Genomic DNA, 27167 nt, shown 5'->3' on the forward strand with positions numbered 1-27167 from the left:
GAGTGAAGATTTCAGAAGTCCAGCCTTGAAGCTGTGGCAGCATGCTACTACAGTTTGTTATCATTTTTTTTCCACAACATTTTTCTACGAGAATAAAAATCTCTGGCATTTCAAAGAAAACCACAATCTTTGCAGAAGATTTTAATTTTCTTCCACATTTTTCCTTTTAACAATATCCACAAGTATTTCAGTAATTCATTTTCTGTAGCCTTGGTTAAAGATAAAAGTTTTAACTCAATCTGAAAATGATCTCACCCAGGTTTCCCTACACTAAATAATTGACCCGGCTTTTGGTGCGGTGTGTTTTGCTGCGAGGGCCCCTTCACAGTTCCTGCCGTTTCCCTGGGCTGGTGCCAGACCCCAGGACTTGTTCTCTGGAAGGGAGGCACCTTGTGCTGAGCAGGGTCACAGCAAAGCTGGTTGTGTGAGTGACTGCTTTCTCAGAACGGTCAGAAGTTTGAGTAACTGCAATATCGTGGCCATGGGCAGAGGGAATGCAAGACGAGAGATGTGTTTTCCCCCAAACTGGCACAGGAACCACAGTGCTGGCATTTATGGCTTGCTTTTGTTTGCAGAATAGGCAGCGTGCTTGGGTCAGTTTAGGGAGAGAATTTTAGTGTAATGGGTTTTAGCAGCGTCATGAGTGCCAATATCATCGTCATCCTGGTGATGTGCCTCTAATGTGCCATTTCTGTGCCTCTGGCATCCACCTCTGCTTTTTTGCAGCTTTCAGAAGTGCCCATCAGGGCTGAGTTCTCTTGCATCCATTTTCTGCACTGAGCAAGTCCTCCCTTCCACATTTTAGCATCCTCCTGATGGGAGGTGGCACAGAGGTGTGCAATTGCTCTCTCTGCTCTTGTTTTACCTACCACAGTGCTGGCACTGACCAGCAAGGAGAAAGAGGGGGCAAGGGGATACTTGGTAGAGGATTCTGTGGGATATAAAGAACAGAAATGTAGTTATTTATTTAAAAAGTCAGTTTAGCAGTTTGCTCCTGAACTAGAGAGGTCCGTGAGCTGCCAGGAGGCCACTATAAGTGAAGGTCAGTTACTTCACTGAATTATGTAAGAAAGTGTAAATTTTAAAGCATTTCTTCTTAAAATGTGGTGATAACTGCACATGTAAGTGTGTATAACATCTTTGGGGTGCTGGGTAGTGATCACTGGTTGAGAAACATTGTGGATCAGTGCTTTAGGGTAAAACTGAGCTCAAAGAAGAGAGCCTACGTCATACTTTGTCCTCTGCTTTCCATGCTATCCAAAAGTACTGCAGAGAGGGTGTAAAGCATCTCCCGATACCTCCTTTATTTTTTGCATCTGGTCATAATCCCATTTCTCTTCCATGATCTAGCCAGATCATGTGTGACGTTGCCAGCAGGAACTGGCAAAAAGAACCAAATCCATCCATGAGAAAAAACACCACTATGTGTAAACATATTTTGATGTATATTTATATGTATTTATAAATATAAATTCGTATTTATATATGGAGATTTGGAGCATTAGTTACTTACTTTGAAAGAAGAAAATAGAAATGATTTCTGTTTATCCAACATTTGATTTTATCTTGAATAATCTTCAAGGATTAAGGATGTAATTTATTATTCAACTGTTACACTGGTGAATAAGAAGCAAATTCATTTTATATCGCGAAGAAAATCTAGCAACCTTTTTCTGCTCCCCAGTAGCATTGACTAATTGCAGCAGAAGGAAGAAAGCCAGTGCTGTTTGTGCTGCTGAAAACAGTGAACTGAACTAAGGCATATCTGATAAAGACACGAGTTCTGCTTTAGTTTTCCAAGTGTGGATGTTTATGAGAGTTACACGGGGAGGGGTGGGAGGGAGGAGGGAAGGAACTGAGTTTGAAAATCAGCTTGTGTTCTCTTCTTCAGTTCATCTGTGAGAGCTGTCCATGCGTTTCCCACTTGGTGTTTTTGTTCCACTCTATCAAGCCAGTGGCAGCACACTCTGTGAAGAGGATGCCTCGCAGGCAGGTTGACCCCATCACCCAAGGAAGTGCTCTGGCTACAGCAGGTTTTTTTATTTTCTTTTGGCTCTCTCTTTTGCATGCTGGGGGAGCAGGATGGATCCAGTGCCTCCAGATGTTCCGCAGCACGGGCCGCTGCTGGCTCCAAGGCTGCAACATGTAGGGTTTCCTCGGACTATTCAGATGTCAGTCCAGCCCCAAAGCAGGAAAACAACACGAAACATACAAACAAACAAACAAAAAGCAATTAGAAGCAAAGATAAGTCCAAGATTGCTTAAAAACTATTGGCTGCAGCTTCCGAAACTTGAGGAAGTCCCTTGGCAATAAAGAGCTCTGGGAGGTAGCTGTAGCTTTCCTGATCTGCACAGTGTCTTGTATTTCATCACCAGGCACAGAGAGGATTTGACTGGTGATAAGAAAGGATGCATCTGAAGGATGCTGTCCCCAGCTTCCCCAGCTGCCCGCGCGGGGCAGAAAGCTGACCCGTGGCTCTTTGTGCCGAAAAAACAAAATTTGTTTTGATCGGGCCACGCAGCCGCAGCCAGAGAGAACGAGCTCTTACCCAGCGGTATAACTCATTTTTTCAACTCCTTCACAACAGCCTCCTTTGTAAATTAATGCCTGTGTCAACTCCTGTCAGGCACTCTTAGCAATGAACAAACGAGTTTAACACCATCATCTAATAAACAAATAGATAACCCCTTTCGGTTTTGTTCTGACTAAGGCAGCACTTCCCTTGCTGAGTTGCTTCGTGGACCTTTTGCTGCTCCGAGGAGTGGGATGGTGTGCAGGAATGCGGCGTGTGTCCCCTCTGAGGATAGGGTTTGCTTTTCTGCCTTAGATGCCCCGATTTCTAGCCTATTTCCAGTTGTTTGTGTTGAAATCTTTCCATCTGAGCAGGCTGTTTTCTGTCATTTTTAAAAATCGTTTGGAACTATTTTTGTCCCCATTTATTGGACCTGAGCAGCTGTGGCTCCAAGTGGGATCTTGTCGTAGTAGTGACCAAGCAGGATAGGCTTCCCTCCACTGAGTGTGTTTGTAAGGATAGGAAAAGGATGGCTTTGTGTGCCTGTGGACCGAGGCACAGCGGGGCTAAGGAACATGTCCTAAGTCCTGAAAGAAGTCTGCAGTAAAGAGTGGTACCTGGAGCTTCTCAGTTAATCCTACAGCTCTTCTTCCTCCCTCTGTTTTAACACAGATTTTAATTAACATTTCACAGTGCCATGGGCTGTTTCTTGCAGTGCCTTAGTAAGCCTTACTAAAGGACAGGTTTATTTTCCTGAGAGCTGAGCTCTGATACCAGCTGACCTCATCTCCGTGCAGACACCGGTGTCACGGAGATACCCGCTAGGTGTAACAGCACGCGTGGGAGCAGAACTGCTCCATTTGCATGGCGTTCAGAGCACGTGCTGTCGAGGTGAGCAAAATATATCTGATCTCCACTGCAGAGAGGTCGGCGGGGGACGTTAGCTGGAATGCTTTGTCCCCACAGTCGCACGGAAAAACGACTTGAAGAATCAAAACGCAGCCGTGTGTAGATGTCTTTGTACTTGGTGGCGTGTTTCATAAGCACACGGCGTGTAGGATGGTGGGCTGATGTGCACGGGGGACTCAAAGAAGCCTTTGCTTTCACCTGCCTCCCCATACACCCATATCCTTGGGGCGCCGAGGCTGCGTGGCTGGAAAGGGTGGCACGCCCCGGTGGCTGCAGCCACAAGCTGGCTGAAAACGCAGCCTCATCACACAAGTGTTGTTTTCATGATGAGGGGCATCCAGTGCGGTGAAGCAGCTGAGATTTTGCATAATTTGGGGAACTGAGCCCTCGTTTCCTATCCCTGTGCTAATTACTGCCTTTGCGGGTGTTTGAGAGGGAGTTCAATGAGTTCTAACGTGAACCAAAGAAGGGGGGGATTTTCCCCACCGGTGACCAGAGCCGGAATGAAAGATCTGTGTACACAACACCAAAAATAGCAGCTGTCTGTGCTAAATCAAGTTGCTTGATAAAAGCTGAATCATATGAAGGAGACTTGGTCTGGTGTGCCAGCTTTGCTCCTTTTAGCAGTCACACCAAGCTGCAGCCTTTCAGCTTAGGGGTCCAGCTCCTGTCCCAGCGGCTATGTGGCTGTGCTACCTGCTGATAAACCCCAGTTACTTCTTGAAAGGTGGAAAAAGCAGCTTTCGAGCTGCCATCTCCGCTCAGACCCGAACGTCAAAGCAGCCAGATTTGGATCTCCCCGCTGGCACTCGCCCATGCAGCTCCCCTGTCCCCAGCAGAGCCTCATCTGCTGCTCCTGCGAGCTGTAGTAACTTCTCCTTGCTCTAGTAACGCTGGAAGAAGGCCAGAGCGATTCCAGCAGAGCTATTTTGGATTTGTGCTTGTAGGAGGAATTGTACCTGGAGGTTTTAAGTTAATCGCACGGTCATTTTTCCTCTGTATATTTAAACACAGAAGTTAATTAACATTTGAAAGTTTCACAGGCTGCTTCTTTTCATTATCTCAGCGAGCTGTAGTAAAAGGCTGCGTGACAGGAGGCTGATAGCCTGGCTGAAGTTGCGCAGGTGGGAGAAATGCTGGGGCAATGTTTCTGTCAGATCCCAGGGGCTTGGGCAGTTGGCCGATGGGATGGAGGACGGGGTGAGGAACGCAAGCTGCCATGGTACACATTGCCTGTTGACTCGTCGTGTAGTAAACAGAATTGCCAAATGATTGTTGGCGTGTGTTTTTTATTTGAAGGGAATATTTTAAGCAGGACTGCGATTCATAGTCCTGAACTGTAGGGGACTAATGTTCCTGTTCTCCAGCTGGGAGAAACTAATTCAACATCTTGTGTTGTAAACACTCACTCATTTTAACTGATTACACCTCCAATGTTCCTCAAATCACTAAAATTACTAATTGCTATTCCTTACACATCAGAGAGTGAATCCTGAATAATTAACCCCAAATAAAATTAGATGAATTGGCCCTTTTAATTAGAATCCCTGCTGCTGTTTGTTCTGAGCTTCCTTTTCTTACTGTTAAGAGACTTTTAGAATGATTAAAACTGTTTAAGACTTAAACAGCCAGTGACCTTTTAATACAATATAAATCCATAAAAGCAATATTTCAGCTAGCAGGTGGTGAAGTAAATTTTTAGTGCAACTACCTGACAGATTCAGTATTCCTTTTTTAAATGCTAAGAATAAAATTAGCTGGTGTGTTATGTTTTTTTTTTTTTCTCCCCCTGCTTATTAATACAGTAGCTGATTAACAAAAGTAGTTCAAATGGTAGAGTGAGTAATTGGTAAGAAAATGATCGTTTGAGCAGTGCTTTGGGTTGGCTTTATTTTGTACGTGGCAGGTGAATGCGGTGTAGGTAAGTGGGTTGTGTGGCTGGTGTGTAATGGTGTGGCTGTTCCCCTGCACCAACACGGTGTCGAGGACCACCTGGGCCATGGCTCTGACCGAAGATGTGCCAGCACAAAGCACGATTTTAATCGTGTGTTTTCCTCCTCCAGTGATGGATGTTAAATGCAGATGTTACAGGAAAAGGCAGCATGTCAATGTAAGGCGTGGTGGCACCTACGAGTCACCGTGCCATATCAAGCTGGCGTTTTCTATAAAAATTCCGCAGTGTGGCTTTTGCAACATGAAATTTTCCAGAGCACTTTGCAATGCTGCAGGATTCTGCAGGGTTTTTCAGTGCCTGTTGTGGGATACAGGTTAATGGGTGTGGAGAGAAATTCACGGTAAGCTTAATCAAAGGGATTTTAGCCCTGATGGATTAGGTTCAAAGTGTAAATCAAAGTGTAAAATCAAAGTGTAATTGTTTCACCATAGATCACCCCCAAATTTGGCTTTCTGCAGTAGAAGCTAAATATTTGACCGGGGAATGGAAGATGACTGCATCTGCTCAGCTGTTTGGAGCAGAAGAGAAACCACTTCAGTGGGGGTTTGCTCCATCACTGCCTGTACTCTGCTCTCCGGGTCCGGTGGAGAGCTTGGTTTTTCAGGTGATTCAAACCAATTCTGAACCAGCCTCGGAGGCAGAAATGACGAGAAAGGGTTATTTTTGTTTGGAGGAAGAAAAATGAAAAACATCTGGGCATATCGTCTTCAGATGTCAGCCAGAGATCTGGGAACGCCAGTGTGAATCCTGTTTTGTTGCTTGATAGATTTCATTAAGTTATTGTTCCAGGGAAAAATATGATGTTTTGCTTTTGTGTGTTTCCGAGGGTTTTCCCCCAAACAGTCTCTTCTTACTGAACATGTGAGATCATCTTCGTGTCTAGAAGTTTCAAAGCTGCAAATCTTGATGTCTAAACAACTGTGTCAGTCGATGGGGGAGGCAATTACTGTGCTGCAATTCATTTGCTGACTGGCAGATGCATCTCCCTGAAAACAAAGGCTTGAGGCAGATGAGTCTGATCCTGCAAAAAACTTCCGTGCACTTAGGAATTCAAAGGTTTGCCTGCGAGTGAGAAAGGTGCTTGGTGCATGAAACAGGATGTTTGTTTGTGTTTTTTGTTTTTTCTCAGCTTGTACTCAGCTTTTTTCCTCCTTTTCTCCCCCAAACGAAGACCTGTTCCTTGCAAGTCATCTGTAAACCGTGCGCTGTTCAGGACCCAGATTTGACGGTGTTTGCGTGTTTCCCTCTGTGCCTGAGGGATTCGTAGAGCAATGCCAATAACAATACAGGAACAGCTCTGCCTCCTGCCTCCAGGAGGATTTGCTCCCGTGAGCTCGATGGGAGGAGGATGGGGTCCTACGGCCATGTGTGGGAAAGAGGAAAGTGCAGTGGCAGGATAAATAACTAAAGCTGTGAAGGAGGAAAGTCCATCTGTTCACAGAGGACCAGGAAAAGGCCAAACATCTGCAAGGTCCCCCCAGTTCATCACACATCTGCTTTCTGCTTCCCAGTCCAAACCCTTCCCGGTCGCCAGCCCCTTATCAGCCGTGGAGGAGAGAGGCAGCAGAGCTGGGCTGGGGCGCGGTACAGCTGCCTCCTGCTCCAGAGAGAAGTGTTTTCTTCCATACTCTTGAAAAGAGCTCTTCTCATTGTTTCTGTCCTTTCGCTCCTTTTCTGAAACCTCTTGCCAATGTTTTTTCCTTTGGGGAGCAATGGCTCTTCCAAAGTGGCAAAATGGTATTTGTTTTGAAGTTGTGACAGCGATTGTTATTTTCCCCCTCAGCCTTCTGCTTATGCACAAACCCCAGCCCTTCGTATCTCATCCCCTTCACCCCGTTCTCTCCATGGGTTTGACTTAGGTGGATTGAAGGGCTGTAATAAAAGCAGCACGGCTTGGCAGGGAGACGAGGCTTCGGAGCTGGGGCTAACTGGAGCAACAGCATCTCAAGGGTATCCTGGGGAAGCGTGCGTCCTCTGGAGATGAATTTGTTTGCAAAACCACATTGGTTGGTTGAAGGTTCGTTTTCAAAGCAAAGGACAGAAGTTTACATAGCACTCAGACATCCCAGCACTTTTAGAATGAAACACTTAAGATGTTCATTTCAAAATATTTCTTCCTTTGTTTCTACTCCGTATTGAATTTCATATGATGTGAAATAAAAGGTTGGATTAATTATAGAGCAAAGAGGAGATACTGCAGATGTTATTGTGCGTGTATTTTTTTTAAATCAGTCTTGAACTCTGCCATACAACGAGCCAGTAGGTTTCATAGGATTTTGTCTATTGGAGCAGCATGTTTGTTTTAAATTAGTTTTCAGTGTGTTGTTTTCAAGCTGTCTTGGAGAATCTGTATTTGGGACAGTTCTTTCTTAGGGATTCAGAAGTGGGGTTTTTTGTTTGTTGGTTGGTTGGTTGTTTTTTTGAATTCTAGCCATGCTCACTTTGGGGAAATTGGGAAGAAATTGCTTTCCTGGGAAATAAGATCCTTAAAAGTTCCAGGGGGACTTTGTGCCTTTTGGATAGCTCGTGGCTTTAGCAGATTTGCAGTAGAACAGGAAATCTTTCTGGGGCTGCAGACCCAGCTTGCCCTGCGGTGGCTCAGCCCTGGGCTTTCATCCTCGGCATGGGGAGCCCCAGGGACTGCAGGTCACTGGGCTTTGGTTCAGCACCTCTGTGAGCGGTTTGGTCACTGGGGATGGTGCTGGGGGACCCGTAGCTGGGAGCTGGAGCGATGCTGGGTCAAGGAGACAGCTTGTGTTTCCACACAGAAAGGGTTAAAACCCTCCAAAAGCCACAGCTCTGAGCTATGTGAAATACAACACTTTATTCACTTATCTTAAACTTCCATCACAGATGCACAGAGGAGAACCAACAGTAAACAGCTCTGCTTGCAGCATAAAGCTTTATGAGAGGAAATAAAAATATACCAAAGTGGTCCAAATTACAGGTAGCTGCCTCCCCAGGAGCCAAATCCAGTGCTAATGGCAAGCTCCTTTTTTTTTTTTTTTTTTTTTTCCCATCGTTAGGAGATGCTTTCAGAGCCTGGTGTCCTGCTGCCTGCGCTGCTCTGCCCATGTTTTCTCCTTCCTGCTCCCACCTCCTCAGATGTTCTTTAGGAGGGGTCTCCCAGCTCTGTGCAAAGCTGGACGGCTTTGCAGCCAGTGTGCTGCTTTGTACTTGTATTTACATCTATGTTGTCAGAACTTTAAGGCAAAGCAAATTTGAAGTGGAGATATTTTACACATCAGCCCCACATACAAAGCCTCCTCGGAGTTGAAGGAGGTGGATGCTTCTGGGCTTGCAACTGGCCCAGTCTCACTGAGGAGAGCCTCTGATTTTCCCAGCAGCTCCTTATGTGAAGCCATGAGGTCCCTATAAGAAAGGGAAATGCAAAGAGCGTGGCGGGCTGGTCTAGAGAACATCATTTTTGAGCTGGTAAAACAAAAAGGCACGTTGGGCTCCATGAGCAGTCAGAGGCGAGAGCATGTTGGCTCTCCTGGGTCCAGCTGCTGTGAGCCTGAGGAAGCTTGTAGGAGGTTGGAACTGGGCTTGGTGCTGACCAGGAGGTTAAACAGCCTCAACTTTAGCCCTGAAGATTTTGGGCTCCAGCCCCAGCCTTCTGAGTGTCCTCTCCAGCAGGCAGGCAGTCCTGACGTGTAGTCAGCAGCTGATGCGGTCTTTAGAGTGACCAAAACCAGCTGGCGTCATTTGGCACAGGAAGGGAGTGAACTGCTTGGGATCTGCTGCCAGGCTGGATGTGGGGCATTCGGTAGTGCAAGTTTTGCAGCCTCCTGCAGCACATTTAAAGGAGAGGTGAGTTTTGGTCTGGGTGCTGCTGCCTTCAGGCTGCTGCGGGTTCCGAGGACCTCTAAGCAATGTGAAAGTGCTCCTGAGCTGTCACGGCCATCCCCTGGATCAGCAAGGGATGCAGTTGAGTATTTAATGGTTAAATGATGTGTTGACTGCCATAAAAGCAGTGGCAGAGCTCTGAGTATCACAGAAGTCATCCCAGGAGCCAGCCGGTCTCCAGATACTCAGTCCATCCCCCCGTCTTGGTCTACCTCCCTGCTTTCCCTCTGGGCAGCAGAGAGACGTTCTGAAAATGCTGGTGCTCTGCATTGAGTCTAAGTTCTCTTGATTTTTTTCTCCTAGGAGACTTCCTTCCACCACCCCCACCTCCTGTCGATGACCTCGGGAACATCACATCACAAGGTGCCTTTCCCCCCCCACCCCCTATGGATGACGTTACTTTCAATGTGCAGGTAAGATGGCAAGAATTTTATTGTGAGTGCAGAACTGCTCCAAAGGGGCTGTGGAAATAAGTGAATGGTAATAAAACAAGGTGGCAGAGTGCTGGGGATTGAGATCACGTGTCAGGAACAACCAAGTCAGCATTAGCAAGCTCTGTTTCCCAAGCAGGGAATATTTCCATTCAAAACTTGCTGGGCTATTAAAGGATTTTTCCCATCCGGCTTGAATTAGAAAACTAATTGCGTTACGTCCTTGTGATAGTGGATGGGAGTGAAACCTTCCCAGAATGAATTGTTTTCTGGAAGGGCCACCTCCTTCCACTGACTGTGGAGAGACCTTAGGGCAGTAATCTGATCCTAAAAGTGCTTTGTTTAGTTGCCTAAAATTAAATGCAGCAAATAAACCCTGGCCCGGGCTCCGGTGATGTCACTGGGACCCTTTCCACCTCATTTTTGCTAGGTTGGATCCTCCAGATTTGCCATCTGGGTGGAAGCACAACTTCTAAGCTGCACGAGGCAGTGGCACGTCCTGTGTGATGGGGAGGTATGGCCACCTTCGTGCAGACCTCCCCGTCTTGCCTGGAGTGCCGGGTACTGCTGTGCTAGGTCAGGCAGGAGCAGAAGGCGCTGAGCTTGCCCAGAGTACCTCCGTGCCAGTGCTTAGCAAGCTTCTAAGCACCGGGGCTGAAAGAGCCTTCTGGGAGCAGTGGTGAGGGCAAAGCCAGCGTGATGTGGGTTTGAGACTGGCCAGAGTTTTGTAACCAGGTGTCTGTGGCATGAGGCTGCCTGATGGCCCAGGAAGGTGGTGGCAGCGCTCTGTCCCTCGCTGGAGCTGAGCCTGGCAGCAGCCAAGTGGGCAGGCATTAAATAGGATTCAAGAGGTCTGACTTTGTTCCTCACCCTGCCACGAACTCCGGAATCAATTCATCCACTTTGTGCCATTATAAAAAGAAAATGCTTCTCTCCCTCATGGGCTTCTTGTGAACTCTTGCCTGTAGCAAGATGTTCGGAGGCTATCACAAAGTCTAAGCGTGTTCCCGTGATGGTTTCAGCATCCTTGGAGAGGGAAAGGGTTAATGACAATTATGTTTCCCACTGCCAGGAAAGGCTGCAGCCATCGGAGACATTAGCCAAGTGAGGAGCATGGCTTTTCCCAGCCTTGGGGGAGTGAAGTAATTCCCCAGCAAGTGTTGTTCTGCCTCTTATCTCTCCAAGAAGCGTGGTCCCCCTGGGAGCCGGGGTGCTGGGAAGCAGCAGCGCAGCAGGCGCCTGCCGCGGGGCAAAGCTCAGCTCCCTGTGCAATGGGAAGAGGCTGTGGTGGTGCCTCTGTGCTTCTCCAGATCCAGCCATGGCCTGGGAAGGGCTTTTGCAAGGAGGAAAACCTCGCCACATGTTTTGGAAGGGGTTTGTGTCTTGTGATCCTCGCGCCTCAATCCTCTGACTGTCCGAAGATGTGCCACAGCACCACGGGGCTCTCACTGAAACTCGCCTGTTGGTACAACCACCAGATGGACTGGCTCTTCCCCGCTGAGCTCATGAAATTGTTATTTGTCACACCCTTTCCCTCTGCCTTTGGAAAGCCGGGGCTGGGGCAGCGTTAACAGTCTCGGTTTTGGCAGGGATCTGGTTAGATCAGGATTCCTCCGATGGCAGCCTGTCGGGAGGAAGGCAAGCCTTGGGGCTGCATCCCTGCAGTCCTGTGTGTCACCACCGCCAGGTGTACCCAGCAGACACAGACCCCTGCATTTCATCTGCTCTCAGCTCCTTTTTCCCTTTCCTTTCCCTTCCATCCTCAGTGAAATATATTGGGAACAGGCCTAAGCCAGTGCAGAAATAGGATCCAGCAAGATCTTGTGTGGCAAGATGAGCAGGAGTAGCAGTCCTGGTCGTGCAGGAGTAGCAAAATCCACGCTGATGTGAGAAGTAAGGCCTGGGAGATGAGGGAAAAGGGCAAGTGGCAATGGAGAAAACTATCTGGGTATTGAATGTGACTGCGGGCAGAGGTTCCCTTGCTGAAGGGGCAGATGGGGTGGTGGCTGTGCTCGCTCTGTTGCAAATCCTGATGGTGTTTGCACAGCCCCAGGACATCACAGCACAAAGGCAACACTCCTTGGGGTGTGTGCTGGCCTGCACTCCAACCTAAACCTGGCTCTGCTCTCGGACCCCAAGCACTTCACTTCTGCGCCCCCTCCGTTAAATGCATACCCAGGAGCAGACAATCCCATTGCTGAGTGTGGGGCAGGTTCAAGGTTCTGCTCCTGGGGCTCGCTGCAAGCCCTCCGCGTCTGCTCCACTGCTGGAAACTGATCTCCAGCAGCGCAGCCTCTTTACAGCAGAAATTCTCTCCGTATGGCAGAGGGTTTCGTGCCGCTGACAGCTCGTGAAAAATGTGCACTGTGGCTCCAGGTAAAGTTTTTTATACTAGGTGTTAAGTTGATGAGGGCAGCGGCAGATAGATATATGTTTAGTTTATTATCATTTCATGCATTACCGCTCGCAGACAGCTGCAAGCTGCACAGATTATTACAGTTTAAGTTGGAGTTTATGGAGTAGCAGTTAAAATAATAATGCCCGGTTTTCATAGGCCTATTTATCTCTGGATCTCTGTTTGGACAGTGGAGCTGACCACTTAGGATCAGATCCAAAAAGGTACTTTAGTATCTAACTTCCTTCTAGATGCCTACACTGGCTGAAATCAAAGGAGGAGTGGGCCATGAAACAACTTTGCAGTAGATCTGGCATTTTCTTGTAATTTCTGTTTCCTCATCTAGCTCACGTTCAGATTCACAGCAGGGCAGGAGAAAAGGGGAAGGAAATTTTGACTCTTTTCTTATTAACTGTAATGCTTTGAAAAAAAAAAAAAAAAAGAAAGTAATAAAAGAAAAGCAAATGTTTATTTTTAAAAAGCAGCGTCTTGGAGCTGGGGGCCAGTTGTGTTGGGAAGTTCCCCTTCAGCTGAAGTCAGGCAGCGGAGGCAAGGGCTTGTTCCCAGAATGGTGGTGAGGGCGCGGCGATGGCGTGTTTGACAAATAAGGACATAAGCAAAGAGCTTTTTGCCACGTTGGCTTGTGCTCAGTTTAAAAGAAAAAAAAAAAAAAAGGAGAAAAAAAAAATCCTGGACGGGAAGAAAAATGAAATCACTGTTTGTCAAAGGGAAATAGATAGATCTGGGAGAGAGGGAGATTTTTTTTGTTGTTGTTCTTTTTGCCTTCTAGTCTCAAAAAGGGCATTCTGAAGGAAAGCAAACGTGAGCAAGCCTTACAGGAAACCTCTCCAAGTGCCCGGTGTTGCTCCCAGCAGGATCCTTGCCGACGGCACCGGCCGCTGAGAGCTGGAGGGTGTGATGAGAACAGCCGGCCCCTACCCTGCGTTGATCCTGGGGGAGGCTGAACCATTAAGGGGGCATCCTGCAGATTCCCCAGGGGAATTGGGGTGGTGGAGGGCTGGGGCTGTCCGGCAGAGGCTCACACAGAGCCTTGAAGCTTTCCAGTGCCTGCTGGAGCTGTTCGGGCAGGAGCTGGGCGCCTGTGAGCAGCTGTGACCCCGAGCTGCAGACCCGCCAAGGGCCACCCCGGTAAAACACGCGTCTCCAAATCGCTGCTAATTGCCCACAGGTGCTGTGTCTGCAGCCCGGGTCTGATTTTAATTTGGGACCCGAGCTGCTACCGTAGCACGGACGGTGCTGAGCCGGGAGATCACCTCTTTCCCAACAGCCCCCGGCCGTTATCAGCATGTTTTATTGACAGGCCGCAGAGCACTTCACAAAAGAAATACCGGTCTCTCTCTGATAAGGAAGCTGAAGCAGGGAAAGTGATTTGCCTGGGTCACCGGGCTGGCCAGCAGCAGGCTAAAAATAGTGCCCACATCTCCTGCATCCCAGAGCAATTGTTGGCCGCATCGCGCCGCCTCGGTACTGAGAAAACGGCGACTTAATGAATAAACACCATCCGCTGCTGGGAGCAGATAGAACGTGGGATATGGCAAAGGGGACGTGCCGAAGAGCTTGAGGATGGGGTTTAGAGTGAAGATGCCATCAGAGGTGCTGCCTGCGTGGGGTGCAGGGTAAAGCAGAAGCTAAGGCGCCAGCTCTCGGCGCGTTCAGGTCACAGAGCAGCCTGGCACCTGCCCTTGTATGTGCTGTAGGGTTACACGGGAAATTCCTTTCAGCGGGGGAGTCTGGGGAGGAGAAATAACAGAACATGGTCTGAAGGCATACAGGCCTTCCTCTGCCAGGCTGTTCAGGGGAGAGCCCTTCTCCAGGAGCCAGCCTTGGGAGCTGGTGGCAACGTGTGCCGGGTACGAGCAGCCAGCCCCGTCCTTGTGGCTCAGCACTTCACCGCCTGCCGGCCCCTGGGCGAATGCTGCTGCTGCTTCTGCCTCTTCCTGGGCTCAAACTCATCCATCACAGAGGAATTTGTTCATTTGTTGGTTTTGGGTGCGTTTGTTGAGGAACCACTGGGGAAGGAAGGAAAGGTTTTGCCAACAGGGGGTACTGCCTTAAATAGCGCATCTCCGCAGCTGGGCTCTGCCGGAGTGCTGGCCTGGCTCAAAATCGCCTTCCTTTGAATGGCTGGAGAAGCCGAAAAGGCCAAAGAGAGCAGAAAGTGTGTTCAGCCTCCCTCTAGTGCTAGATTTTGTTAATCATCGGGATTATTGGCCCGGGTTTAGGTGCTCGCTGGAGAGGAGCATCCATAGCGCCGCACAGCTCTAGCTGACTGCCTCCCCAGGCTCAGGCAAGGAGCGGTCGCTCCCGGTGGCTCTGTAAATAAAACCATGGTCTGTGTGTACAGCTTTCAGTTTGAGAGCCCACTTTTGCAGATTTCTGGGACTCTTAATGTGATTTATTAAAATCCGGGTGATAAGTAACAGCCTTTTATCTAAATTGAAGCCGTGTCCAACAGTATAAATAAATTACCTGGTAATGTTAACCCTCTTACTCAAACCTTGGCTTTGCAGGAATGCTTTTGATCTGTCTCCCTCCTTCTGCCGTCCTTGTGTGTTTGAGAAACGGGAACGGGCTGTGTTCTGAATTAGACTTGAACAAATAACATGTATGCTCGCTGCATGTGTAAATGCTCACCGGCTCCTACAGGTCGATGTGTGCTAGTTCTGTTACAGAGGTCTCTGGGCACTGAGGTAAGAAGAATCAGTAATTCTAAGCCTTTATGTTGGTGAATGTTTGGATGTATGGTATATTAAATTGCATAGGTTTTTCTCATATACCTACACGTATATACATATGCACACAGATACACTATATATATATATATATATATATATATATATATATATGAGAAATGCATAATGAGCAGGAATATAGAGCCGGCCTCCATATTCTTGGGGAACAAGCAAGCACATTTTATCCCTGCTGCTTTTTTATCCTTTCTGTGGGTAGCATGACCAGTAAATCCAGGATCACAAGAGAAAAGGAACACTGAGCATGTCTTTCAGTCAGCTCTTGATGTAACCCATCTTATACGCATGTTTGTTTTACAATGCCAAACCACAGTCTATTTTAAATCTTTAATGAACCTCTGTTCCCATCTATGTAACTTTCCAATCCTTACTCTCTTCAGAATAGACAAAGATGCTTATTATAAACCACAAATTTTACTGAAAGGGTGAACTGGAAAAGTTTTAATTGTACAGCGTAAGCCTGCCATTCATCTCTGTGCCTGGCTATTAATATCTTGGCAATGCTATAATGCAATACAGCCTTTAATAGCTAAACCTCTCGGCAAGGACTACAAAGGAAGCAAGGATCCAAACAGTTAACTGTTCTCATTATTTTCATCATGGTTATTACTGTGTTATTTAATGTATTTGTTATGTTATTGTTTAATATAGTAACAGAGCAGGCAGGATGTGCCAGGACCTGTGCTGGTGCACACTCCTGCGTTCCCTGGGAGGAGGAGGGTTGCGACGGGGCTGTGAAACGCTTTCAGAGAAGGAACAGAAGCAGCTTTTGGTAATCTGCCATGCGACGGGTAATGAGGTGAGGGAGCAGAAGAAAGCAGCAGCTAATACAGATCACATGTAAATAAGGGCATGGGCCCATCTAAAGGGTTGTAATAGGAAACAGAAAGGTCAGAGAGACTGTGATTGGCATGTTCAGAGATCGCCAAGCTAAAACCATCCCAGGTTAAGACTCGAGGCGGTGTTAACACACGGTGGTCCAAGCAGTGTGGCTGTGGGTCCCCTGGGGCTGTGCCCGAGGCTACAAGCCCTGGTGGACTCGTCCTGGCTCGTGAGGGTACATCTCTTTGTGGGACACTGCCACCCTGCTGGCAACAGTCAGGTCCAGTGCACCTGCAGAGAGGTTAATCCGTGACCTGGGTTATCCTCCCGTGGGTAATAGGGACCTGAATGGGGTAAGAAATAAGGGAGGAAGGGAGAGCATGCATAAAAAGGAGACAATTTGGTCCTGTCAGACTGAGCTAGTACCAGGCTGTGACAGACAAAGGGAAGCGAAAACATCATTGTATCCAAGGTAGAGTTATTTAAACATGGGGAAAATAGATAATGAAGACGTGGGAATTCTCCCATTATAGCCAATGAGCTAAGTGATGGAAGAGAGCGAGATAACATGATCGGTATTGACGACATTTCCATTCTTCTCATTTCTGAGTGCTATTCACATTTTCTGTTGGATTAGCAGGTCCTAGGAAAGATCTTTTGCAGGATTGGTTGCTCTCATGTCAAATCCTGGGTAGGCTGTGTTGCATTAGGGAACTGTAATGCAGCGGCGAGACTAAGACAAACAAACTGTCAGTAGCAAGAAGGAATTCTAAAAATTGCAGCGGAGACAAATTATTTTGCCTTTTCTGTGAAGCTGGCTGGGGTTGGAAGATGTGGTTTAGAAAGACAAAGTCTTTCCATGAAGCTTGGTCATGGCGGTAGGCTGGGACGTGACACAGCAGGCAGAAGTCAGATTTCCACCTTGGTTTTGATGCTTTTAGTACAATATTTTGGGGTAGTGAAGTAAGCTTTGGTCAAACAAGTTGAAAGGAAATGCACATATACTCCTTGTCTGTCTAAATTCAGTTTTGCAGCCCTGGAGTAGTTCAAAGTGTAGGGCAAACTTCTTCCTATTTTAGGTGTAAATTTTGCCTGACAGTCGCAAGATGTGGATATGGAGATGATGCGAGTGCATCTAGTCACCAGGATGGGAAGTGGCTCAAATGCAGGCTCCTGTCCATTTTTCAGTTTCTGTCCCTGGTGAAAAACAAGGCTTCGGTTGCCATGCCAGGTGATTTTGTTGTCTCTGCGAGGAGTGTGTGGCACAGTGACTGAGCAAGCTGGGAGGTGGTAGAAATAACAATGAGAAATGTTGCAGCCAGAGCTGGAGGAATTTGTTCCAGAACAGAAAGGCAGGAATGATTTTACGTGTTTGCTGCCATTAAATTCTCTCTTTGAGGACCATTCCCCACAATTGTATTCTTCCATTACGATTTGCTGATGAAAATGCAGGATGTTGGTTAGCTTTAATGCACAGGTAAGAAAGAGCATCTGGAAAATATCACGGAATGCTTTTAGGGCTTTGTTTTCAGTTGTGTGAGAAGTAAAAGTAGAAATGTTTGGGAAGGCTGCAGCAGCTCCAAGTGTTGCTCAAACAAGCAAGCGAGGACTCTGTCAGAGGTGCTGCACAGGCTTCTCTCGTTCAGCAGCCCCGACCTACAGCTCCTTCCCTCTCCATCTCATCATTTACGCGTCTCTGTTTTGCCATGGAAACAGCCTCATGTCTTGTTGCATCTCAGGTCTAGCTTTCGGCTTCAGCTCAGTTACTCCCCTCGCTCCTGACTTGCTCTCCCCATACCGGGCTCTGCAAATTCACCGTGCTCAGCCCTGCAATACAGCATTGTGTTTTCCCAAAAGATGTCACCGCTGGGGCCTGTGCAGGTGTTGGGGTGTCAGCACTCCCCATGGCTGATGGAAGGGCTGCCCGCTGGGAGCAGCATGCAGCAGGTGCTAAAACTGAGTGACCCTCATAAGGAAATCCAGACAGAGGATGTGTTCTGCACCGAGGTAAATGCCATTTGGCTTCTGTGGCTGTATTGGCTCCAAGCAGAAACAGAGTTAAGAGATATTTTCCTGTGGCCTAATGTGTACTGTAGAAATCATCATTTCTGATGCCTATCTGTTTTCAGGCATGAATTCGTAATTAAAATAAAATGACTTTAATTCATTTATCTGCATGTGGGCAGTACCAGAATAAACCTCAGAGTTCATCTGGGAAGGAGCTGCATACTGAGAGTTCTCTTTGCAAGGTTTTATGGTGGTCTCTGCAAGTTGTTCATTGTTCCAATTTTGTGTAATTCCAGTACTTTTTCTTCTCCCGAAGTTCTTTGGAAAAGTCTAGAAGGTAAGGTGTCTGAACAGGACTTTGTGGTTAAAAACGAAAGAAAACCTGTGGTCATTCAGCCAAATCAAGTAGTAGACATGAGTCCTGAAGCCTTGAAGGGAATTGAAATGCAGGCCTAATGGTTTGGAAAAGGAGACAGCCAACTTCTTGAAGGTGAGGACCTTCCTCAGCGAATAAGACCTGATGAGTGTTGCCCAGCCGAGGCGTATCTGAGGCTGCTGGTGGGCTGCAACAGGCTGCCCTCTGAGCCGGCACCCGTCATCTGCCCTAAGCATGTGTACTGAGGCAGGGTCCAGGCTTTCCCATTCTCAGCTTCGAGAGACATATACTAAATTTTTTAACTTGACTCAGTTCTGAGAAAGCCAAACCCAAGCCATCCACTTTCATGTAGTTTTATACATCCATTTTCCTGACATCTTGCCAGGCTCTCCGGGAGATTCTTGAATCCTTGCAAACTTTTTTGGCATGTACCCCTTCCTATTCCAGCAAAACAAGCAAACAAATTCAGAAATATGTTATATGTTTAACTTTGGCGCTTGGAGCTTATTCAGGCTGTGAAAATTGAATGGCCAATTTTTGTTTTACTTTTTATTTTTTGGTGGTGATTTCATAATAGCTTCACAGCCCGTGCTCAGGAATGCTTTCTCAAATTCAGAGAAGCTCGACTGTGTGCTGAAACTTCATTGAAGTTGATAGAACTTCAGCACACGTGTAAAATTAAGCATAAGCGTATGTTGTATACAGTCTTTTTGCAGGTGACACAAGCAGCTGCATATGGGTTTCCAACATGTGATTAAATTCCAAAAGGAGTTTTTAAAAACAGTTTTAGTCAACCTTAATTTTCTGAAATTGGTAGCTTTAACAAAACCTATCTTTTTTGATTAAAATTGCCTGAGACGTGTCCCTTTTTAAAAGCTCTTCATTTAACTGTCACAATATACAGTCTTGTGTGGGATAGAGTTTGTTCATGCAAATTTAATTTCCAGTTAAAGTGCTACAAATACAAAGTGATTTCAGCAGATCTTTGCGAGCACAGCAGCGCCTTCGCTTTCTCCTCTCCATGGATCTGGGGGCCAGGCAGAGCCAGCAAATTGCCAGCTGTGTCCCTCTGCCTGTCGCACATCGCAGCCTCACCCGGTCACCTGGAGAGACCAAAGGCACCTAGGCTTGAGCAGCAGATGCCAAGAGATGAAGAAATCTTGAAAGTTGGTTCTAGTATTTAATTACCTGCACTATTAGGCATAAAATGAACATCTCTTTTATTTTAGCCAGAATCAGTCTCGCTTCAGCCTCCTGGCTGCTGCACGTTGTTCTGTTTTGTAGATGGGGCAGGGCAGTCTTGTAACCAGCATTCTCATTCTGCGAGGCTGTTTAGGTATAGCTATTGAGCTACTCAGTCTCCTTTATAAGTGAAACCAAGTGAGCTCTGTATGTGTCTCGTTGTCAGCTGTTTCTGCTTTTCTGGGGAGTCTCTCAAGTTTTTCAAACGCTCCCTTCCAACCTGGACGCGGTATTTCAGCATCAGACTTGCCAGAAGTGTTGAAAGAAGAGAAATCACTAATCTTCAGCCTCCCTTGCCACAGGATTGCACAACATTGGGAAGGAGCTGGCGGTCGGTGTTTCTCTCTCTGGACCACAAATCCTGGTATGGGGGCTGGTGGGGATGGCTTGCCCACTGCCCCCAAGGTGAGCTCCCCGGCTGTTGCTTCTCTGGGTGCCGTACTCCAGCAGTGGGGCTTCCAACGCTGGCTCTAGGAGGTGAATTTCCAACATGTGGCTTCCATTCGGATAGCCTTGCGTGGAAAACCATCCAAGATAAATCCTGTCAAAAACGCGTTTCTTTTCTTGCCCCTCGCTGTTTTCAGCCTGCTCGTGTTTGATGGCGTAGTTCACATAGAAGTTTCAAAGAGCTTCAGGAGCTGTCACAGTCTTCACGAGGAGGAAACAAAATAGAGTGCAAAGCCACTCTGCTCGGGGGGAACATGGCAAGAGAGTGTCCTCACCTCCTCTTGCGGCTGCTGGGTTCGCTCAGGCAGCGCCTTGGCCAACAGATGTGTGTGTGTGTAGGCGTGTGTAATTCGTGGCTTGTCAGACACGTCCTGTGCAGTTGGAGGCATCCTCCTCTTCCCTCTTCTCTTACGCCAGAAGAGGAAAGAGGAAGATTACGACTTGGCCAGGATGTGGAGGTTAAGGGAGTCTCTGCTCTTGGACATTGCCATGGGATCTTTTATAAACGTAACTTCCATGTAATGTGAGTCAGTGGAAAGGCCGTCCTTTGCTGCAGCGGACACCTAATGAGCTATTTGGTTCCTATTATTGATTGAACTTCAGAACTGCATTGGGGTAATTGGTTACTCTTCGGTTATGGCTCCCATTGGAGGCAGATGATGAAATATCCAATACCTCCTCGTAGTTCTCGGGTTTTCTGCAAGCAGCAATACTCTGTGGGGAACATCAGTTCTGCTAGATGGCTAATTAAACGTTAATTTGTGACAATATTGGAGCAGATTTCAAGTTGGCGGGGGAGTGGGCAAAGAGAGGGGAAACTTTTAGCAGTCACCATAATTATCAATAACGAGTCCTAATATTATTGCATTAATTAAAGGAAAAAGTATATATTCCCTGCTGCCATAAAGTTAGTTACAGCCACGGAAAGTCACTCTGGGTCAAAAGGATTTCATGGCCAACTCTTCTTGCCCTGTGAACAGAGGAGTAGCGCCGTCCTGCAGAGGACATAAAGAAATAATTGATACATTCCACTTTATATTGTATATTCTGCTGATGAACAAGAACATTTTGCTAATTCAATTTAATTCCCAAGGACGAGTGATTGTAACTCCACCCGGAGAATATTAAATTGCCTTAATGGAAAAATAAACTGGTTTTATTCTCCCCCTTCCCTCCCCATCTTTCCCATTCAGCTTTCAAATAACTTTATGTGCCTCCTTAGTTTATTAATACACTTCTCATCTTGCTGCTGATTTTGCATCTGGTAGCACTTAACACAGACAAGACTTCCAAAGCTTTTGATCAGACATGGTAAGTAAACTATCAGGACTGTCGGCTCTGCTGCTCTGGCAGATGTCAGCTGGTGGGACGCCTCCTCTCCCTTCATCCCTGGACTGTTCCTTATCAAATCCATCCTGTTGCTTTCATGTGCTTGAGGATCATGGTGTCTCTTCCTTGTGTGCTAGCTGGCTCACAGTGTGAAGATCCTCCTGTTGACTAAATGGCATGTGCCATTTTGCTGTGTTTTTTTTTTTTTTTTTTTTTTAGTGGTGCCGCAGCCTTGAAAGCCTTACTTAGCCAATGTTGAAATCTCCAAGACTTCCTTCCGTGAGCAAAAGCAAGTGGTTAGAAACCCCAAAAGGCCTACTGCAGGTTTGAATGCACTAAGTAAAGGTGTCTGTGATGCTGGGAGCAGGGGGCTGAATAACATCATCCTGGAGCAGAGCAGGTGGGGTCTGGGGGTGGCAGGCAGCACAGCACCTCTGTGTTGGCATCTCCAGCCTGGGGACATCGGCAAGTGATATCCTGCCCCTGAGGAGAGCCAGGTGCTGGGTTTGGGATTGGATCCCCTCTCAGGATGCACAGAGGGCAGTGGCTTGTTAAATGGTGGTGGAAGGGCCTCTGGCCCACAAGTCAGCACTCGACATGGTGGCAGCTCAGACCCAGCCCTCGGATCATGTGAAGTCAGGACGATCCTGCAGTGAAATTGCAGCTGGTGATTTGATGGCTTTGGATTGTGGTTTGTCATCATCTGGCTTGTTTTGTCAGGGCTGGGACAGCAAATGCAGAGAATGAGATGCCCATTAAGGAATTGTTTTGGCCCAGTGCATTAGTGTCTTCATCTGGTGGCCAGAAGGAGCTTGTTTGAGTTTCTTACTTGCCCAGCTAGGTGCATCTTCAGCTCCTCACTTCCAGCCCTCTGCCTGTATTCCCTTTCCAGGGCTGGTATCCAATAAGCTCCCTGGGACAGGGATGTTTCCTAACTATGATATGTGAGCGGAGCCTATCAGACAGATCTCTAGGGAAATATAAAAACTTCAGTGTAATACAGATTCATAATGGCAATGAAGTCTTTGCTCTCCTTCATATATGGGTCCCGGGAGGCTGAGTGCAATTGACTGCATTTTCTGTCATCTCAGCTACAAGGAGGGAAGAAGTGGGTTTCCAGGTGTTGGTCAAAGCCCCAGCACTGAGGCAATAATCAGTTATTAACCTGCAGAGGCTGACGTGTTCCCACCAGCAGACGGAGTGACTCCAGGGTGGTGACAGCTGGCAGATAGACAGCACGAGTGGAGGCTCGATGGAAGTGTGAATGTCTATGAAGAGCCAAATCGGATCAGCAAGGGTCAATAGTGAGTGGCCAGACAGAAATGTAAGAGGGAAGCACAGAGTATTTTTTATATTTTTTTCTGAAGTATCATGGTAGAGTTTTGGTCCACGTGTTTCTCAAGCTGCTTTTGAAATCCACATAAACTCATAGCAACCACCGTGTCGTGCAGCAAAAGTAGCTCTGCAGCTGAGCAGCTTGTTGTGTGACGAGACACCTCATTTGTGTTGCTTTGAGACCAATACCTTCCAGTTTCTTGCTTTCTTCTTCTATTATCTTTTTTTTATTTTTTTTTTATTATTTGTCCTTCTTGTAAGCCTCCTACACAACAGCGAGGTTATAAATTGCTTTTTTGAGATTTTGCAAGATGTCTCCTAGCAATGCTAACAAATAACTCCTTTTCTCTCCTTGTTCCTTTACCCCAGCTAGAACCGTGTAGTTCTTTACAACACCGTGTTGCTTCAGAGAGAAAATAAACCCTGAAGGTACCCAGAGCTGTTTACATTTTACATGGGTGGAGAAGCTGCAAGTGGGACCGTGGCTGCCCCAGACCCATGCCATCAGTGCAGGATGGAGCTGTGCCTCGGTCTTAAGAGGGCAGCCCCCTTTACCCTGCAGCATCTCCTGCAGTTTGCTGCTGACGTGAGCTTTGCTGATGGGAGGCATTTGGCACCTAGGTTGAACACTGCTGGGGCAGCAAGGGGACTGGTGCTGCGTGGTCATTGGCACCCGAACCCCCTTTTTTAAGTGGGGTGCAGGCAGACCCACCTGCCTCCTTATCTTCAAAAGTGGCCAGAGTTGTAGAAACGTCACTCAGTTAAATGACAGCTGTGTCAGAGAGACACAAAGCGATGCCTTTGAACAGCCCACTTCAAACTTTTGAAGTGTTTTTCTTTGGTCCGGCTAATATTCAGAAACATAAACCAGGTAAAACTATTCTGTGACTTAAAATAGAAAGAGCAGGGGAAAAAATAAATCAAAACCTAACTTCCCTTTGGCTTTTATCCTTGATGTCATCAAAAGACTAAAAAGGATATTTCAGGCCTGGCTTCAGCCTGATGGAACAGCAGGGAAGTTCTTTTCTATTAGATCCGTGATACAATCACGTCTGGTGAAATCACTGCGGTCACATCTGCTGAAATCTTCCATCATTTCAGATTTGTTTCAAAAGACTCAATCTGTCTGTTTTTAAAGGGCAAGACTACTTTTCCAGCCCCTCCTTGGTGCCTGGAACAGCAATTTTGCATCAGTCAAACATCCAAGACCCTCCTCGCCCCAAATGCTGTAGTCAGCTCTTGTCAGCATGTGCGTGCTTGGTGGGGCAGCCTCTGCGAGCTGTTTTAATTTACATCGGGGAATTTGAAACAAAATGTTTGCACTTGTCTTTAGGCTCAGGGGAGAACAGTCACAGCAGCTCAGCTTCTGGGTGCCTCATTTTCCTGATATATGCCCTCGAGGACGAATCTTTTTGCCACTGCTGTGGCTTTTTGTGCTTTAGATGGCTTCTGTAACCTTGGAAAGAAGAAATTCTGGGAAATCGTACAGTGAGGGAGATGGGGTAGCAAGGGTGTGTGTCTGAAAAGGTTTTTGCCTCTGGCAGTGGTATTGTTGGAGAAAGTGCAAAGCAAGAAAAAAAAACAAACCCAAATAGCAGCAGTCTGAAGTGTATCAAGACTGAATCACTTCTTCCTGGTTAAAATTTCTCACAGTCTCTTCTCGTAGGTAGAGTGGATGCCATCAAAACCAAACATCTTTCCCCTCCTCTCCCCCGCCTGCCCCTGGCTAAAACAAGGAATGAGAGCCCCATCCATCCTTCTTTCCCTGTCTGCAGCTGCGTCTGAGCCCAGTGCCCAGGGCCGTGGAGTAGAAAGAGATGCCTTCTCCTTGTGTGGAGAGCATTTCATTTGCTTTGCCTTCCACCGAGGATTCCCCCTGCCAGCTGAGCGGGGCAGGCAGCAGCAGCGGGTGCAAGCTGGAGGAAGCAAACAGCCATCAAAGAGCTGTGAGGGATGGAAAGTGGGGAAAGTGGAAGAGAGTTTGGCCAGTGTCAAACACCGTGGTGTGTCATTGCCAGTCCGGTTCCTTCCCGTCGCCCAAAGGTACTTGAGCCCGCAGGCAGCTGCCCTGCGCGGCCTTGTCTGTCTGAGCCCCTTGTGAGGAGCTGGCTTGGGCCAACAGCAGTGTTCTTGCATCTCCGCCCTAATTTAGGATGTGTGATAAGAGCAGGTGTTGTAGGAAAAGGTGCCCCTAGGGAAATCATTGTGATTTTCATATCTCCCAGCTTGGCAAATAGTCTCAGGGCCTATTTCAGCGCAGTGAGCTGAGCTGTGAGGCCTCGCGTTGCCTTCTGCACCGCACGTCCCATGGGGCGGTGAGGGGGGACCTGTGGCACGGGCTGGTGTTGGGTGGGAGGATTAGCAAAATTAAAGCCAGTTTTCATTGGGACAGCGTGGGTTGACAGGGCGCAGGAGTGGATTAGTGCCACAGCTGCTCTGAGCTGCACACCAGGAATTCAGGGGCGGCCAAATGGGCCCGGCAGTGAGGCTCTGCTGTTTTTCTCTCTCCTGTCTCACAGCAGGGACTGAGCCAGGGGATGGGAGTGTAGGCGTTGCAGAAATTCACGTGAGTGGATGGGCTCTGGCATGAGTAATTTGTTGGATTGGGTTGGTTTATGTTTGCTTTTTGTCGAACTCAGGTTGGCCAGGCCAAAGAAAGCATCCTTTTCCCTTTTTAAACCCGTTTTTCCATATACAGCTAGCTGAAGCGGAGGGCGCACAAGTGACTTGTCTGCAACAATGCAATAAAATCCCGACAGAAATAGCAGGAGCAGCTCTTTCTGGTTCCAGTGTTCATATTTGCAATGTCCTGGACTTAACCAGCCTGGGTTCCTCGGAGCAAAGCCCTGTCTGCACTAACCTGTTGTGCCTTGGGAGCTGGTGCTTGCATTTTGTTCCAGAGCAATATCATAAAACTTTTATAGCAGCGTCATGACGAAGAGCATGAGAGCAGAAATAACTTAGTCTTCTCTTACTAAAGTTGTAGAGTTGCAAATTCTTCTCCTGTTTCCACATACGATGAATCCCTCGATGGAAACTGGAGCTCTATGGGGAGAAAAACACAGGATTCATGGAGATGGGGAAGAAAAAGCAAGCAGAAACCTGCCTTTGTGAGAATTAGCATCTCTCCGGTGTTCTCAAAGTCCAGTCCTTTCCCAATAGGCCCTTCCACACATTATTCGTTGGCACTGTCATACTGCATTGTGCTTTAGCATTTGTAGAACTGGGCTCTTAATCTATGCTGATTATATTTTAATTGAATAAATAAATCTTTTGCAGAGCCCAAAATCAATGGAGATGTTTCCATGCTTTTATTTTTATTTTATTTTTGTAGGTTTCCTAAGGACATTTAACTTTTACAACCTTACAACTTGTTCTGCAGCATTTGCTAGTCAGCTATTGCATAATTGTTCTGGGGAATGAGAACCTGGGAGTAATATGGCACAGAAATGCTAAGAAGCAGAAATAAACTCGGCTGATCTTCTAATCCACTGCCATCCCTCCTCTCCAGGGTCAGCACAGTCCCGCTGCCAGGGTACCAAGTAGCCCCTTTGCAGGCCCCAGTTTTATTCCTTGTTCTGCCATTGACCTGCTGCATGATTTACCACCTCAAGTGCTGGGGCCCTGGGTGCCCTCCACATCTGCCCCTCTTTCCAGGCTGGATTATGGCCACTTAGCTCAAACGTTCTCTGGAGTGGAGAAATCTCAGGTTTTGAGGCTGGGAAGGCTGTGGCTACCCTGCCATTATCGCAGGCCATCAATTGGAGGATGGAGAAAACCCAGGCAAGAGCCATGAAGTGTACTAGTAATGGAAAGGAAACTGGACTATTTCAGATTTAAAAATCTGGATACCTACAGCTGGCTAGGAGTAACGATCTGGGGTAGTTCCTGTCTAAGGTATTTCTTTTTTGAACAATAGTTTGGATGGAAAAACTTTGACTGCCTCTATAATAAAAAGAAGCAAGAAAAATGGAGTTTGGAAGTAGTTTCTAACCTGACTTTCAGTCTGTTAAATGATGTGTTCTTGCATAAAGCACCTTGGAGATTCCATTTTCTTGTTAGTCAAGCCAAATTTATTGTAATCCAATAAGATTTAATAATCATTAGGAACTAATGAATGCCTTCACACGTATAAGCTTGGCAGATCAGAGCCTCCCTGCTTTGCATAGGCTGTCTCTCTTTGACCAACTTGCCATTTATGTGTCGGATTGATGACTGGGGAGTTGTGTAAAACAGGTAATGATCTAGTGCTCCTGAAATGAAATTTAAATAAAACCTATCTGGAGCAGTCAGCGAGCCAAAGGGAAAGGAAAATTTTTGGCTCGGAAAATTGAAGTAACTTGGTGAGAATGAAGGTAAACAGAGCTGGACTGTCTGTGGGGAAGTGCTGGTATGGTCTGAACAGGCATTACAGTTGAAATTAGGTGAGTTGTTGTATAATTCTTTTACATTTTTATTATTGTAATAGTCGAGCTGTGAGTGTGCTCTTCTGCACTGAGCTCTGTCATTGCACATACATGGAGAGACTCTGCCTGGGGAATTTGCAGATAAGTCAGACACGGAAGGACAGAAGACAAATACTGACTATGACTCAGGTTCAGAAAAGAGTTTAATTGTGAAAGACTTCACTTAACTCAAGAACTTCTGTCTCTGTGCATGCCCTAAATGTGGACTGGCTAGGTGTGTAAGCTCCTGGCACCTCTGTCACACCTGATGGGGATCCTTTGCAGGCTTTCTTGAACTTGAATTCCTGCTAGAGCGAGTGTCCTGACCAGCCTGGTATAAGC

At 47.1% G+C, this 27167-nt stretch overlaps 1 protein-coding gene across 26 annotated transcripts in view; it reads left to right on the forward strand.

Annotated features, from left to right (window-relative positions):
* Positions 1-27167, forward strand: part of LPP (LIM domain containing preferred translocation partner in lipoma) — a 381405-nt gene that overhangs the window by 184901 nt on the left and 169337 nt on the right. For all 26 annotated transcript variants that reach the window (XR_011099536.1, XM_068692525.1, XM_068692517.1 and 23 more), the window contains one exon: positions 9529-9638. Coding sequence is in view for 25 of the 26 variants with exons in the window: in XM_068692525.1 (XP_068548626.1) it covers positions 9529-9638 (110 nt within the window). In the remaining variant the exon portion in view is untranslated. The remainder of the gene's footprint in view (positions 1-9528; positions 9639-27167) is intronic.

This window comes from Anas acuta, chromosome 9 (assembly GCF_963932015.1).
Source record: "Anas acuta chromosome 9, bAnaAcu1.1, whole genome shotgun sequence".
In the NCBI taxonomy this organism is placed as follows: domain Eukaryota; kingdom Metazoa; phylum Chordata; class Aves; order Anseriformes; family Anatidae; genus Anas; species Anas acuta.